Here is an 18,313-nt window from a genome sequence, read left to right as displayed (position 1 = left end):
AAAACCACAAAGGTACTGGAAAGAGGATCAAGACAAGCTTTGCATTGCTTTTACAATGCCAACAAAGCGTGGAACTGAAAAAACATCTACTGTTGATATTGGTCATGCAGAAATCGGTCTGAAAATCCCCCATCTGGGATGGCGATAACCTTCATTTGTCTGCTTTGCTGACACTGAAATCATAGGCTCTCTTTGTGGAAGCTTTGGCTGCCCACAGCACATGTTGGTCTGTACTTTTTGCATCTTTCACAGAGCCTTCAAGTTTGTCGAATTTCTTCATCTTAGTATTTTTCACTCCATTTTCTCAGCCTTTCCCTCGTCTCATCATTCAACTTTGTCTCCTCTGTGCCTGTGTTTGCATCGGCTTGTCTTGAATAGCTGTGTCTAACCATAATGAGGACAGCCAGAATTGTGCTGTTGCATGAGAAAAATATTTATTTACTTATTTATTTTTAAAAGGAGTCCTTATTATACAGAACAGCAGACGCTGCTGGAAAAGAGAGAAAGCAGATGCCGAACCGTCCACAAACTCTGAGAGAGGGGAAGAGGGATTGCATGAAAGCCTGGATGACCTTCAAAAGAAGAATGCTCACTATTGCATAATATCAACAGAAGGCATGTGATAGTGAAGAGAGGAGGGCGAGTTATTAGTTTTGACGTCAGGGAGCCAGCATTAATATGCTTGTGGAATTAAAGTTGCACACAGGCTTGGGATGTATCAAAATTAAAGGCGGACTACACCCTTAACTGGTCGCCAGCCAGTCGCAGGGCACACACAGTCGATCGCCGAGTGGTCACCGATCCCACGTTGCCAGCACACAAGTCAGGCGAGTGTACCATAACACCTTCAGTGACAGTGCACTGAAAGTGAAATCTTTTTTTACGAGTGTGAGCAATCTGAGCAACCGAATGAGCGGGAATCAAATTGCTCTGTCAATAATTACGTCTTTGCAAGGAAGAGTACAGCAAGCTTTATTTAATTTAATTAATTTCTCATTGTCATCTGATGACTTATCTTCCATTTGTATATATTTTCCTGCACTGGGTCAGAGCAGAATCACGACTGAATGAGAAGCCAAAAAAGCAACAACAAGTTACAAATGATCACACAACAGAAACAATTCCATACGAGAAACGAATGCACAGAGAAAAGAAAGTGTTGATCGAAAATGTTATTGAAAATGAAAAATTCCTTCAATCAATATGGTCCAAACATTCAGGACTTAGACCGTCCGATTCATGTTGCTTTTAAACTGGCTGCCTTTTGGAAGTCCCAACACAACGCTAACGCAAGTTCCGATGGCCCAAATGGCAATGATGACAGTGATTAAAGGGGAAGTCAACTCCCAAAAAATTATTTGCAATTTTGTTCTATGTGCCTTCACTAATCAAAACATGGTGTTCTGATCAATATTGTGTTTGTGGAATATGAGTGAAGCAGCAAAATCCACCCGTTTTTAGCAATATCAGAGGCAGACATCTTGCCACTTGCCTTCGACTGAAAATGACATTACACTTCCTCAGGGCTCAGATCACCATCAATCATGTCTCACCTGTTATCTGAAGCGTAGCAATGATTGGTCGTTACCTGAGCTCTGAGGAACTATGATGTAATTTTCAGTCCTACGCAAAACGGTGTGTATGTTTCACAAATCAGAATTCATCCGAGATGACAGTGATTGACATTTTCATCCCAGGAACGGACATTGTGTGGCTCTTTTTGATGGTTGTTGTTTGTCAACTGCAAATTTGTGGAAATTATGTTCTAGATCTGTAACGTGCATGTGTAGGGTTACTGTATCGATACAAAGTCTTTTACTTTGGATTGCTGCGATTTACAGAACTAGAGTACGTGGTGTGCTTTTGTGTAAAAGCCGCCAACTGACAGTGTGGCGGAAACACTCAGCTACACAACAGCACCACATACTAGGACTTGAACAGAACAAGACTAAACGTGTATATATTTTGTAAACTGTATATATTTTGTCAATTCCCAAACCTGGCCAGAATGACTTCAATACAGAATTCAAGGTATCTACTAGGAAGAATGATAATGATAGTGAGCAAGGCCGGTCCCTTCTTTCTACTGCTGCACTTACAATGCCACATGGGTTTAGAAAACATGATTCTGCAGATGCACCTGATGTCACATAAAGCCAGAGAGTATTACATTACACTGTCCACAATTCGAAAAGATTTACAACTGCACTTTTGGTGTCTTTCATCAGAAAAATTCCATTTAATCAATGTGAGTCCATCAATGAATCTCAAAGGGACAACTACTTTATTAAAAATGGTGAAAGAAGAGATGCTGATCTCGGACTTTAACAGTGGCTGATTGTTATTTGAGTAACGTGGGCTGCTGGAATGATTGGCCGAAAAAGGTTTGCCTCGAGCAGAGCAGAGTGGGTTATGTTTGAGAGCTACCACTTGTACGCTGTGCCAGAAAAGCCATAAGGCACTTTATTTATGGGCAGAGGCAATTGGCCAAAGAACAGTCACAGTGGTTTTGAGTGGTATATTCTGTATGTGTAACAGTTAAAAGTTACAATATCATTTGAAATGATTTTCCCAAATTGTGAGTGACTTATTTTCTTGGCAGGCTCCCTTGAGTCACTTAGTGGCCACTAGAGTCTGCATTACTCATGATGCATCATCTTTAAAACGCACTCCCAGGCATTACATTACCTTCCTTTGCAAAAAGCCAAGATGACATCCATGTGAACAAGCATTTGGATTAAAGATTGGTTAGAAATTAAACACTCAATTGATAAAACATGCCCAACAGGATGGAGGGATGGGAAAAAAGTTAGATTATGTTTTAATGCATGTGCTTTGTGGTTTGACGAGCAATAGATCACATTATTTACTGTATGACAAATTCATTTACCAATGAACACGAGGTTTTGTTTCACTTGCTTTTATTGCAGGGATGTGCAGTAGAGGAAATATTATTATTATTATTATTATTATTATTTATTGATAAAATGACTGTACTGTAGTACTGCAGTGGATGCAATTAGCATGTGCCTGTATTGTCTCGGGGGCACACTTCTGTAAAAAATCCAAATGTGAATCCAAAATATAAAAAACGTACTCATTTGGACTTGGTCTTGGAAACTTTACACTCAGACTTTACTTCGACTCGGACCTTTGGGACTCATGCTTGACTTCGGCTCAGTAAAGTTGGACTTAACTTCAGTCCCGTTGAATCATTGTACAAATCAATTCATTGTATAACTATTCATCAATCCATTATCTAAGCCGCTTCTTAGCTGTCTCCGGGCAGTAGGCGGGTTTACACCCTGACTTGACAGCCAATTGTAGATTAAAGTCATTACAATATTAGACTTATTTTAACCGCCCCCCCATGAAGATAGGGCTCAAAGTGTTTTTGGAAAGTGTGACAATAGAGTACCACATCACTCAAAAGGATTTAAACCCTAAAACTGGAAAACATTAATGCAGAAGAACTAATTGCTACGACACCATTCTGCCCCAAGACTACTATTACCATGGAAAATAACCCAAATTTGAATTACATATTCCAGGTCAAATTATGGCCATCTCAAGACTATTTTAAACTGATAATTATTGTTATCATAGCTACATTGTACTGAGGAGGGTGGACAGAGTCCTGGTGTACAGCTCTCTTCTATGTCATCGTATCATTTGTCAATCAAAGGTTATCATGACAGTTCTCCATTTGCCGTCAAGGTACAATTTTGTGTTGGCATCACAATAACTAAATAAAGAACCCCCCCCAAAAAGTCAGAAAAATCAAAGCACAGCAGTAGAGTTAAAGTTGCAGTTATTCAGGTTGAAACCAGAAGTAAATTAATTTGAAGAGGGATTCTAATTGAGCAGTGTTGAATTGTGGGTCGAAGGCACTTTTTATTGAATACTTTCAGTTGTCAGCATATGTGTGCCCTGTAATAGACAATGTTATGTCTTACCTTCAAGTAATTGCAAAAAAGCACATTCCAGATCGAAATACTTCAGAGCTTTGACTAATTGTCAGTTTGAAAAGGACAAGATGACTCAGAGCAGGAAAGGAAGAAGACAAATGAATCATATTAAGGGGAGAAAGGTTGACAGAATTCTTTAGAGACCATAAATGCACAGGCTATGTCATTAAAAACCAAGCAGGAGCAACGATTTGGTGGACAACGAAAATGTCAGTGGTGGACAAGGGACAAAAATGATAAGTTTCTGTTTGTGTGAGAGTTGAACAGTCATAGGCGGACACCAATATGAAGATTCAATGAAAGATGGCACCGTGTCATCTCGATATGATGCACACATCACTGTTACCATGGTTTCATTATTGCACCGTTTGAATGGCCTTGCAGGATGTGTATGTCACATGAAATGGTCCCAGATGGCCAGGATTGATTTCATTAGCTGAAATTCCTTTTAAGTGGATCCAATTTTTACCCCCGATGAATTGAGTCTCCATTGTGAACATCTGGTACTGTTCAGACAGAATTCCGCAATTCATTCCGGAAATCTGCTGAAGATCAGGACCAATTCACCTTCACCGGCATGAGTGCGACCCCTTCATTCTTTCTCTTGTTCACCCTCCACATGGGGACAGAAAAAGTACTTTACATGCAAATATGAATTCATACGTGCACACAAGTGTGTTTGTATGTACTCAAGATTGTGTGGTTTTTATTTTTTTGCGGTATGTCTGCAGATTTTTTCTTTGTGTTCCTTTGTCTGTCTCGTTATCTTATTGTGTCCACCTGTTCTCATTTACCCAATCCTTTGCGTTACCCAATCAGCTACCTCCAACCCTTTGTGCCTTGTCCAGGTGTTCCTAGTCAAGTCAAGTCGCTGTTAATTTGTTTTTGGTCCAAGTCCTTTTTCCGAGTCTTTTTTTAGTTTCTTTTTTCTCTTTGTTGTTTAGGATATTATTATTTCCGAGGATCCAAAACCGTTTTTGCCCTTTTGTTTTCTTTTAATTGAACTATTTCTTATATTCACTCCTGCCTCACTTCTCTGCATTTGAGTCCTCCTTCATATCAATCCATTGACATGGTCAAACTTTCCTTTTATTTTGGTATTTTTAAAGGTGTGCGTAGTTAGAAATGGCAGTTTGCACCGTTGTGGGCGTGAACACAGCCAAACCAACTTGCTTAATGGCCAATGAAAGCGGCTCCTATCATTCCAAGAAGAACGGTCTTTGACATGACGGAAGCAGAAGCTGACTCGTCAGGTCTGTGCAGGCCATCGGAGCGCGCAAAGAAGTTTGTAAGAAGAAATAAAAACCTTTATAAAGACCTGCTAGCAGACCTCCATGGGAGGATGATGTTAAATTGGCCCGGGAGTTCACAAATTACTGCACTCGTAGACTGCTTTCCAATGTTCCTGACGTGTTTTAATAGTATAAAAATTGCAAGGTGCTGTATAATTAATTTTCTGATTGCGGCTGTGCACCCTAAATTTCAAATGGTAGATTCCACTATACAGAATTTTCTGTTCTGCATGTGTACTCAGTCTACCATTTCTAATATACTCGTTCTCAGTGAGTGACATCTGTGATTTCCTTCTGTTTTGAAGTCAAACACACATTTTGTGAAACATGGAGCACTGGGGAGCCAGTTTAAACCATGTGACAGTGCTCACTGCAGCTCAGTGAATTGAGCTTCATTCGAGGTGTGCGTCACTCGAGAAAGTGGGAGAATGACAGTGACAGAAAGGGAAAGATTACGAACTATCCATGATGGGGGAGTGTGTGTGGATACTGTGATACTGTGAGAGAGCGTGTAAATGAAAATACATGAGTTTTAGTGATTTGCAGGTTTGAAGACAACACTTTTTTCTTTTTGAGCAATCTTTGAATTATTGGTTGACACCTAATAATTGCCTAATTTTGCCTTGGGCACAGAGTGAATTGCGTGACTGTAGTGGCTCCATGACGACGCTCCGCACGATGCAATTCAAAGACCGCTACGGGGAAAACATAATTTGCATAAAACAAACACCCATACATTTACAAGCACACACGCGCGCACACACGCACACTTACACACACACAAGCACACGCACTCACAGACTTGCACTGGGTTTGCAAATGAAAAAACATGTCGTGTAGGCTCACTTCTAAGTCGTGACAAAATGCTTGCAGAAGAAAAACAACCTCATGGAAGGTTTTTTTTTTTTTTTTTTTTTTTTAATGAAGTAGAATTAATTACATACAGCAGGACATAATCTGTTCAAGTTCAACCAAGTGCACTTCCAGTCAATGCATACCGTGCTGCTCATCCATATTTACTTGTGCATTATGCATAGGCCGGATGAGGAGCACTGTTTGTGGCTGTAATTGTATGGGTGTATATGCAAGCCAGCTGTCATTGCTAACTTGGATCCAAATCTGAATTTGTCCTACTTTTTCAGTGTCTTACTGTCATTTTGACAACATGCACTTTCCCTATGGATCAAACTGTATAACCAGACATGATGGTGTACAGCTGCACTGATGTTGGAAAATCATGGGCTTCATCTTTCCATCTGGTTTCTGCAGAAAAACTGATTCTGTTACTTATACTGAGTGTTTGTGAACGAAGTCTTGCAGTAGTTTGGTTAACTAACTTTAGCTGATACATTAGAAACTGGTTGATATTTTAAGTCTGGAGCTAGCACCAACACCTTAAATTGGCTTCAGAAACTCAAAAAGTAAAATTGGATCCAGCCCTTTTATACTCTCTGGACTTTATTTTCTTAGTGCACGTGCATCACATGCGCTAGGGTGTAAAAACAAGTGCATTTTGATTTTCATGTAATTTCCAGCATAGTTGACAGTGTTTTGTAATTTGGCTGTTTGTGCTGCGCCATACTGCATTTCCCCGACCCCACGGTGCACCTGAACATTTGGTGGCTGAAAGTAGACTAAACCTTAGACAAGCTAAAAACAGGTCTAAGTAGTGGTTCAATAGTTGGTGTAGTATTAGTAGTTCAGGCAGACAGATTCTGAGCTCTACGGATATGTGCAGTGGATGTCATGGAATTTCATTAATAGATATAATAACAAGTTACCCTCTTCATTATTGTAAAATGAATTTATCAAACGCATTATCATTATTATAATCTTTTTTTATATATCTTTAAAAATACCCTCCTTGGCCGTGGCACATGCTATAGATACTTTACTGGTTATTTGACCTTGGAAACTCCACATAAGATAAAAAAATCACAATGGGATGGTCGCTCTTATCAATATTAATACTTTTTGCACCCCTACTAAACTGTGTCTTGACATTGCTGATTACCGAGAGCAAAATTGTAGCTGGCATAGTCTTGACATTGCACTGATTGGCTAGACAGAGAAAATGTATTGCTCACGTCTTGATTAGGAACACTTTGTTAAAGCTTCATTTGTTTTTATTCTAGAAATAACGTAATAACGGATAGAGGCAAGGCACCTTCGCCTGCAACAAGGCATGAATATGTGCAAAGTGAGAGACCACCGTGATGGCTGCTCTCCATCCAGATCAACTGTATTTTTTTTCTTCCTATTCCACTCTCCATTGTTACTGTGTGTATTGTCTGTTGTATCAGAACAGGAACAATCTCTCTCCTCACAAGTCAGACAGCAGCGTGTTCAATGATACGAAACACTACATACTGGAGCATATACCACAATACCAGATAACAGTGAGTGGTACCACAACTAAAGGGTTTTGAAAAGTGGGACACTATAGACTGCATATTTTTCACGTCACCTCAAGTCATTGATGGGGAATTGTGAGTCGAACCAGCAATCATCCACTTGCTATCCCTTTATCCATGCTGCTTCTGTACTGCATCAGTCTTATCATTCTATACGTATTGGACACCTTCTTCCCTTTATTTTACAAATGAAACAAATTCTCTGGTGAAATGACTTCACTTTTATGGCATTTTTATACATGGGTAGTTAGACAGCTGCTGTGAATAACCTGAAGTGACACCTTTCCTACGCCACAGTAAAAAAAAAAAAAAAAGATAAGGATGTACAGGTGTGTGATGTGAAAACTCTCGCCCTTTTGTTCTCTCTGTATCCAGGAAGTGACAAGCGTCCATGCATCACCATCCAAACGAGTGCCACCCAGATGTACTCTGCTGCCCGATCAACCGCGAGATAAACCGGTGGCCTTTTGTCTGGATGACAGTTTGTGTGAGTACTTTGGATGAAAATGTAACATGGACGTGTGATAGGTCGCCTGGTGTTCTTCACTTGCTCTTTCATATAACAGATACAGCTGTAGAGCACGGAAAAAGGCAGCTTGGGAGCACTAGATTATTCTTGCCAGATAAGACTGCCTGCCTGGAACATTTTTAATAAGGAAAGTTGGCTCTTGGAAGATAAGTGTGTCTTTTAGATACTATGCCTTCAGACTGTGATAGCGACATTGAAGAAGTCGCCCCTAGTTTGTTTTCAGCTGATCGTGATACTGGTGTGTACACCTAACTTTCACAGTGCTTCGAGTTGTGTGCGTGTGTGTTTGTGTTGGCCCAGTTTACTCACAACTCAGTTTTCAGACTCTGCTGGAAAGTTGAATGCCCTCAAGGTCGTACAATTGGGAATGTCAAGGTTGGAGAAAAATACACCACAAGTTGCACAAAACTTTAGAGTTCAAACCATCGCCATACATGGCGTCATGCAAGACCATTGCAAACCTCGCGAGACCTGAGCTCAGCGAGGATCGACAAAGAGGCAGGCACACTTTACAACCACACTGCTCTCATAGCATGAACACAACACTCTCAATTTGACACTAAGTTAGGAATGTATAGTTGTCATTGCAATGCTGATCGATAATGTTGGAGGTTTATATATAGCCACATACAATTCCATGGCCTATTCATATTGCCTTTGCTCACATCTTTTGGATAAATAATGCAAATACTGTAGCATGCATGTTGTAGAACAGTATTATGTTGCTGTATTATTCATTGATGGAAAATAACTTTAATTTGGATTTTGTTTAATGTACATTATGGTTTATATAATATTATAAATCTTATTAATGTATTTTTCCATTCACCTTTGAATACATTTTATTCATTATCATGTATTGAGGACTATATAGTTGTTTTTAATCAAGCATTGATATTTGATATTTTATATGGATAATTTGGATTCTTAACTCTTCTTCTATGTGGCTGCTGTACACTTTGCTTCACTACAACAAGACTAAAAAATGCTTATTGTATTCTTCTTTCCTTAAGATTTGTTGAGGTAGGAGGACTGACACTGAAAACTGTAAGACTCCTATGTTATCATGCCTGCCGTGTCTTATACGTTAAGGGGGTGATTTATATTTTATTTACTGTCCCACTTTTGGCAGTGGTTAACTGATTATTACATTTGGCATTATGAATATTCGTAATATTATGGAAAATTGACTTTTTAAATGTATTTATTTTAGATTTAAATTTAAATTACAACTATTTTAGATAATATGACCCCCACACCAAGTTTTTCCGCCCATGATTTGGGAGCAAAGATGGATGTAGAGCTGCCTAATTCAAGAAACAGGAGGACGACACCGTCTGAAATTCAATGTCAAAGTGCCGCATGCGTGGGTTAACGGGTTTAGTTCAGCGTCTTGGCCTTGATGAAGTGCTGCTGCCAAATAGTGTACAATTAATTGCCTTAATGAGTGCTTGTTATTTTTTCTCTGCGCTCCTGTTTCCACGAGCCCTAACTCCACCCCCAGTCATCACTGTAAGGAAAGCTGGACTTTTGGTTCAGCAGTAGAGAAGGACAGGTGCCTCATTATCAAGTGTGCGTACACAAAGAAGTGCACGTGAAGTGTGCGTACAAACACTCTCTCTCAAACCGAATTCATCCATTTTGATTTGTGCGTGAGGATGATTGTAAATTTACACATCGCCCTGATCAAGCATGCCCAAAACATCTTGTGTTAGAACAGTGAAACTACAGCTAGAATGGCGATACAGATATCAATGTTTCCCAAGCATAGTTGGAGCCATCGATGAATTGCACCATTTTCCTGAGAGCACCATCACACCATAAAAAAAAAAAAATAATAATAAGGAAAAAAAATCAGCTACTTCAACAGGAACTGATTTACTTAAATAACCAGACAAATAATCTGCAATTTGTGTGGGTTGGAGGAATTAATTCACACACGATTCAGACATTCTACGGAATAGCGCCGCGAGTGTGCGCTTCCAGTATGAATCTGAGGATGTCTGGCTGTGTGACATTACGTGTCCCCAGTTTGCAATACCAGTTTGCATGTCCTCCTCCAATTAATCAGAGATAATTCTTGTCTGTGAGCCTTAACACATTCGCATTTTGGCATTTTTTCTTTTATTTTGTAACTCCTGCAATAATTGTTCCAAACAATTTGTTTCCATTTCTCAGACAAGTACGTCTTGCTGCTGCTAAATATGGTCAATTGGAGGTGTTGTTCAATGCAAATGAGGCCCCTTGTGAGCAATGGCTTCTTTGAAAGCTACAGCTCATTCTTCTCAAAGCAGACTAGTTACATCAAGGGTAAAATGGCAGTCACAGTGTGCCATCTTGATTCTGGGGGTATTTTGTCAAGAGATTTGAAATTGCTGTCGTACTGATTGATTAATCGACTTCTTCTCACAGCAACAACACACATGCATGCGCTCACACACAAACAAACAATATGCCAGTGCACCTTTGAAACCCCGCTAGGAATTTAAAGCTGGAACAGGGCGATGATCCTTGTTCCTCATGTTGTCCTGACCACATAGCGGCTTTGTCTTCCCTGACAGGTCGTCACCGACAACGTCGCATAATCTACCGGGTCAAATGACCGACAGTGGCGGCACGAGGTGTTTTGGAGGGGTAGGAGTCGAGTTGGGTGTCTGTTTCTCGCAAAGCCGTCAAGTTTAAAAAAAGCACAGTGGTCTAGTCACTATTCTTTAAACAGATGCAAAGCTCCGTTCCATATCCCGCTGCTACTGCTCTTCATAAATCCTTGTTTACTTGTTACTACATCTGTCACTCACATGCTTCAGAAGACAATTCAATACAAGATGTTGGAACTCTATGTTCCTCAGATATTTTTTGCAATATATGCAAATCTTGATGATTTGCAATGGATTTGCCTTCTCTGCAATGTTTTTTTTTAATTTAGTTTTATATTTTAATTATGTGATAAATGTTTTTTTTTTTTTTTTTTAATTGAGTACCACCTCTAGTTATTGTTGATTTACCGCCTTTGAAAAATAAAAACACTAGGGTCGATCGGTGGCATAAAATGTGATCACAGATCATACTTTTTATTTAACAGTGACATGTGTAAATGGAAATCAATCCCGGACTAATGTACCAGCCGAGTGTGCACCCTGCCTGTCACTCAGTGAGCTGAGATTGGCCTCAAACGTGACTGAGAATAAGCGGCATATAAAAGGTTGGATGGATGGATAATGTGAAATGTTAAATCAATTATCATGCTGCAACTATGATACCAAGACAGCAGTCTTCTCTTAATATTGATTGTTGAGAAAGTGATGTAAAATAGCCAAAGAAAAAGCAAGAACTTAGTGTAGAGTAACCTTTGATGCATGCTGAAATCTCACATCTAACTTTATAGATGTATTTACCAAAGGGATTTTTGCCAAGAATCTATATTGCTTCATTCTTGTGGGTGGGGGTGTTGTTATTTAATATTGAGATGTCTTTAATTTATTTTGAACTTGTGACTTGTTTGTCATTCAGAAACACAAGCGCAAACACAATGGGTCCTCTATTTGGGAAAAGAAATAATAAAAAAGATATTCTTTCTTTTTTACTTTGGGCAGTTAGGTTACAGTAGGCTTTCATTAGGTATTCCGTGGGAGTGTGTTTATTTTCCACTTTCGGAACAGGAAATCCATGTGCAATTTCAGTGGGATTATCAGCCGAGTGCAGCCTCTCCTCAGGGCTGATAACCGCACTTTTCTGTGGTCACTGGGCTGCCAACAACAGCTCACGGGGTGGGCTCAAGTCAGTAAACACCAGTGATCACGGCTAATAATAGAGAAAATAGACATGAATAATTCATGTGAAATGGATTCTATTTTATATTGTGGGAAGGATATAGTGCCAGAAAGAATGAATGAAAGGCTTTGGGTTGTGGTCAGTGGTTTATGAAAGGATCCTCTCTTGTGCTGTAGGGCAATGTTTGCTCATAGGAGGAATAAAAGAAGAACTCTGTTTATATCGGCTGCCGCTGCTTCTCAGTGCATTTGCTTGGATGATTCAAAAATCTGCATATTACAAAGCTAAGGCTGTCCTTCGTTTGAAGAGATGCTTGATGCTGCCACCAATGCTAAGGCGATGAGGTTGTTTGCTCAGTGCAGAATCAAGAGGAATTACATTCTGTGTGTTTTTGCGTTTCATTGTGTGTGCCCCTGCTACTGTATACTACATATAATTTTTATAAATGGATTTTTATTGTATACAGGCATTTAAATTTAGGGTTGTCAGAGCAGTATCACATACTGCGATGAGCCAGACAGCACAAGGCAACATTTAATTGAGAGCAAGAAGAGGTAGAGAAGGTCCCCAACGAATCTTCACTCCATTTATACTGTCTAAGGGTACCACCCTACCTCCATAGGTGCGCCAATGCCTGTGCGATGGTTTTAAAATACAATAAATGATTTTAATCATAGATGTACGTTCAATGGTTTCTGCAGTGAAACAAAGGGTTTAATGCACACTGTCGTCATAATTATAAATAAAATATGATGAGATCCACCGCCACACATTCACCAAAATTGCATTACAATAGCACTGCCAAAATGTAGACGTGGTTCCATCACGCATAAAGTTTGGAGTACTTTCAACCACCAAATTGTCAGGTAGTCCGGGCTCATGTTAAAGGAAACGCCCTCAGTACGGCAAAACGCCCAGCATGGTGCAAAGGAATGAGCCAAATTCCCAAACAGGCACATTGAGCCTTACGTCGGCACAAAAACCAGGATACGCCATTTTTTTTATGCTGGAGCACAGCTGCGCTGTCAACAAATATACACTGTAAACATACCAGAGTTAAAAGTTCGGCAACAGTGTTAAAAACAGAATGTTGGTGTTACATTAACACCACTCTCTAATAAAACAACATATGCAATCTAAGATGTTACACTGATACTTTGTTAAAATGTAGTGGCGGCTGGTATGTTTCGGACCTCGGTCTTCAGTGGTAGTGGCCAAATCCACCTCCATCGGATCACAAAATCACATCCACAAAAAATACTTTATATAATTATGGCTCAGTTTACACATTGCACGCGTGGGGCCGGACCAGGAGCAGATGGATGGAGTGTTTTTGCAACCTCAAGTCATCGGAGAAAAAAAATGCATTTAATTTTAAATGAAAATGAACAAAAGCATTACAACAAAATATATGTCTTTGAAAAACCACAGTATTTGAAAAAAAAAAACCATTAACAAGGTTTATTCATTTAATTTTTTTCAAGTTCGGTGGGCCGGATTAAAACGTTTAACGGGCTGCATGTGGCCCCCGGGCCGTAGTTTGCCCACAGACTGTCAAATTAATTTCGAATGAATCCATGAAAAATTATATAGTAATATAATATGTCATATATAACAGCATGAACCCATTTTGCACAATGCAACTACTGTAACATAAATTGTCTGCCTTTACTTTATTCCGATGACTTGCACTGAATGGAATCAGCTAAAAATTCATTCCTGACAAGAACTGTTCATAACGTCTCTAAAGCATTCTCCCCTGGCCATGCGGATCACATATTGGGCTTTTGAAGTAAGTCGGATGTGTACGGATGAACGATCATACTGCAGACGCATAAATATTTGATTTATATTCATATATGAAAGAAGCCAATGTGTGGCATTAATAAAGAGCATTTCACATTTCTTAGGATGAATACCTTTATTACTAAAGAAAGAAAAAGTAACCTTTATCTTTCAATACATCACCCAACAACTCCAAACCTCCACACTACAATATAGCAGTTGACAATCAATATTTATCAATATAAAAACTTGAAATAAATCATATTGTACTCATTGCAGAAGCTAATGCAGAGCCTCTTTGCTGTCTGTTTAAGCCAGGCATGTCCAGCTGCGGTCCTCTCGGGCAGCGATCCTGCTTGTTTTCAAATGATCGGTTAATTAGTAAGCTCTGACGATGCATGATGACGATCCTGATCATTTGATTCAGCTGTGTTGAGGCAAGGAAAGATGGAAAATTGTCAGGACAGCCGACACTCCTGGAGCTGTTCCACTCATACATACGAGGACTAAAGCTGCTCAGAAAAATAAATGTCTGAGGTGAAACATGTCAGTCAGCAAGAGTGATGGTTGACCTAGACTCAAAGAGTTCAGTTTTTCTTGAAAAGTGCACCTTGAACATGAATTTTTAATCCTGCTCTGACATTGTCTTCAATCGTATATCAAGCTTTGATGCACATCAAGCTCAACCAATCAGAGGCTAGACGTAGCTGAACCAATTAGAGAATGGAGAACCTCACCTGTCACGGGCCTTCAAGTAGGCGTTCGGCAGTGTAAAAAATTTTTTTTAAAATTTGATTGGGTTAAAGAAGAAACAGCGATGCGACAGTGTGTGCGTGTGTGGGTGCGTGTGGGGGTGTGTGTGTGTGTGTGTCACCTGGACTCCACACTGGTTGGTGTCCATTTGAAAGTGAAACTGGTTAAGAGTTGCTACCATTGCCTTCAGCATCGTTTTCCATCAACAGGACTGGCGCTATAGTGACAAGCTGCATGTTTCTTCATTTATTTCCATGACTTTTCTTTTCACCCTGCTTGAATTACGGTTAAAATTAAATCTAGTGTATGTTTGAACTTGTCGGAGCCCTCTGCCCGCCAACGAGTTGCGTGTAGAGCGCAGCAGGCTCCATTCAGTCTAATGAGCGTCATCTGTCCGCAGCTTGGCAAACAATATGCCTATTCTCAAAACTTGTAACATGTAAACTAAATGATATGAAAAGCTAAGTGCCCTTGAAAAACAAAAAGATTGTATTGAAGTGCTCATGTGAGAAGCTGTTTGTGTTTGCATATGCGCCTTGCGATTGGCTGGCAACTAGACAGGACTAGTTTGAATAGCTCGATGCTTGATTCCTTTTGTATATATGAAATTACTTTCATCTACATTTTAATTGCTACACATTTCACAGACGTCCTTCTGGAATCGCAGAGACCATCCAACTTTGGACAGCAAAATAGAAGGACAATTACTATGTGGCTTTTGGAGATAAATATCATATATGCTAATATTCATATTTTTATTGTTAAAAAAAGCCCATTATTCAGTTCCCTGGGATGAACCTGCGGGAAATTAAAAAAAAAAAATGCTCCACCAACTTAGAAAGTTGCAAAGAAACAAAAGAAAACCTGAGCTGTCTGACCTTATTTTATTATTGGCATCATGATATGTTTTCTCATTGTGCCCTACTGTTGTCTAAAATGGATTTAATCATAAAAATAATAATGAAAAAAAAAAGTGAAATCTTGTATTTTATTTAAGGCAGTAAGGCATGGGGTGAGATGAAAATGAAAACTCCAGGTGTTGAATTCACACCAGCACATTTGCAGTGTAGAGCCCAAAGTCATAAATGTGTAAATGTTGAATGCATTTGTTTTCAAAGACTAACCCAAAGCAAGCCATTAGCCTGAGTACATGTCACATAGTGGAGCACATTACATTGTGAAAGAGTAACCTAACGCTGCAGATGGTGAGTACGTATACCGAGAATTCCTTTAGCATTTTCCATAACTACTCTGACTGTACATGAAGTCTGCGTCCATAACACTGCTGTGACGTAAGGTAAAGGGCATGCGGGGTACCTCGATACTTGAGTCTAAAAAAAGGCCAAGGCGCATGCACCAATCCTCTCCTGTAAGTCCATCCTATTTTTTACGAAGGGGGATTCTAAAATAAAATCAGCTGTCACTGCATGCCAGGGCCTCACTGCTGAGGAACACGCTACTGGAGCTGGACTCCAAGCTTTTCTGCCGGTCTCTGTCCATCACTCGACTTCTTTTTCTTCCACGTCTTCCTTTCTGGAGTTGCAAGGCCCTTTCCTATTCGGTGGGATTCTATTGACATCAGTTGTGAAGTGTGTCCTTGGCAGAAGGTAAGCAGTCATTGTGAATCCGAATCAGAATCAGAAATCCCTTTATTGTCATTGTACTCAAGTGTGCAACGAGAAATTAGCATGCGGGTTCAAACTGATGACAGCCAAAGCACAACTAAAAGAAAATAAATATTGAAAATGGGACACAGTTTTTGCGCTTCTAATTAATTGTTTTAATGGCCTGCGGTTGAGAAGAAGAGATTGTGCTGTAAGCTCCGAAAGGACCACCATGTGATATTTCAGCGACTCCACATGGAAAAGACTTTCTGTTTTCGCTCAGCTACCATCACAGGCGACAAGCTCATCGGGAGTATTCTGAGAGTGTAACGAATGAGAAACAAAGTGCTTAGCTGAGCACAAGGAAGCACTCCAGGGCAATCCATTCTACATGTAAAGAACTTATTCTGATAGATTTGACAACTCAATTATTGCGCCTGTTTTGCTTTCATCTGTGAGGAGAAAATTAGCCTCCGTGGCTGACATTTCAATTAGTCGAGCTCATTTAGGGCGCTGCTGTCAACCCTCAGCAACCAAAGACTTTGGTGCATAATACATTATTGGGTCACTTAAGGTATGTGGTGTGTGGAGAGGGCCTGGAGGGAGGTGTGACACTGCTGTGTTTAGCAGTTCTTGCCATGCCAAATAACCCTGAATCACTGAAACGACTCGTTTGTGTCTGTCTCACCTCAGTGATGTGAAGTGATGAACACATAAAACATCAGCAGATATAAATATCGAATATAGTTGTACTTTCACATGACAGCTGTTTCGAGGGTTTAACCGGTACCAAGAGCACATGAGTATGTGAATGCCCATGATATTTGGGATTGGGAGAGAGTTCTTTTATGTCACGTTCAGCCTCTACGTATTACTCCCCTTCCCTTACTAAATCTTTCACTCTGCAGGAGAACATGATGCTGCAGTAACAGGCGGTATATAAAAAGGCCTGGTTTATTTTCTTAGCCTGAGCCTGGCTAGCTCACCCATGAGCTATGGCAGGTTTGCCGACAACACACCTTTGAAAGTGGCTGTTGTAACTGCCGTCATGCACCAAAAAGCGCATCTCTGGCTCTGTGACTGTTCCGGACCATGACGTGAACATTCATCTCTGGTGATAAATGAAGCCGTTATCCTTGTGCTTCTGTCATCATGACGGTGTGAGCTTTCAAGACTGCCTCAGGTGTAGGATATCTGACCTATATTTACCGGATAGACTCAGTCAAAAGCTGTTTATTTTCAGATCCCACTGGCTGCCTATTACGCACCACACACTAACATGCCACGCGTAACAGAAAGCTTAAACTGGTGTCATGAGGACAGCATGTTTTTATCATGTGGTGTTGCACCATCGTCATTAATATCACTCAGAGTCACACTCTAAATACGGTGAGGAACTTTTCCCCTGTCAGGAGTTATTTACGTTTTGGTCATCCAAGGGCAATACTTAATTATTTATGATTAAATAATATGATGCGTGATAGATTTGATGATCATTTCTCAGTGTTGTGCAAAAAGTTTCAGCAGCCAACAAACTGAGCCACCCAGTATTAAAATAAATCATTTACTATATTGTTGTTCCTTTAAATCATCATGAAGAAACTGAAGTGCATCGTAACTGACTCAATCATAAGACTGACACATAACACAATCACACCTCGTGTCTTCAGGGGAAAAAAAACCCAAAACATTGCATTAAATCAGTTAAACCTTGTGAATACCTTAATATGAATATGTTAAACTTTTTAAAAGTTCTTCTTTGCGTTGGAGCTCAATGGAGCTCAGTGCTGCCACCTGACGAATTTATGGCCAATCCAAAAGACGAAATATGTCACACACATTTATGAAATATAATTACAGATTGTTGAACATCAGCAGGTGCATTATATACGTTGTTTGACAAAACAAGTATGTTGGCAATGTAAAGAGGAACAGCTGTGTCTTTTGTGTTTTTTTTTTTTTTTAAACATATTGCCATAATAAGATCACACTGCATTACATTGGCACAGGACGGATTCACGGGTGCTTTTTCCGCACGGTGCTGCAGTGGGCCGATTGTGAATATGCATCTTTGACGAGCATTAACGTAATATGATACGTTAGAAATGAGATCAGAGCGGTAGGAGGCGCAAATAACATTCATAAAGCCTACATTATGTAAATTAATTTGAGTTATTTCTCCAACTGAGCTGCTAAA

At 39.8% G+C, this 18,313-nt stretch overlaps 1 protein-coding gene across 1 annotated transcript in view; it reads left to right on the top strand.

Annotated features, from left to right (window-relative positions):
• The window catches only part of xirp2a (xin actin binding repeat containing 2a), a 53,409-nt gene that overhangs the window by 13,788 nt on the left and 21,308 nt on the right, over positions 1-18,313 (top strand). The window contains exon 2 of the mRNA XM_088290551.1: positions 8,050-8,161. Coding sequence (XP_088146677.1) covers positions 8,050-8,161 — 112 coding nt within the window. The remainder of the gene's footprint in view (positions 1-8,049; positions 8,162-18,313) is intronic.

The sequence above is a fragment of the Idiotropiscis lumnitzeri genome, chromosome 3 (assembly GCF_059441095.1).
Source record: "Idiotropiscis lumnitzeri isolate Australia: NSW breed Sydney's pygmy pipehorse chromosome 3, RoL_Ilum_1.0, whole genome shotgun sequence".
Classification (NCBI taxonomy): Eukaryota; Metazoa; Chordata; class Actinopteri; order Syngnathiformes; family Syngnathidae; genus Idiotropiscis; species Idiotropiscis lumnitzeri.
This window is presented reverse-complemented; position numbering and strand designations above follow the sequence as displayed.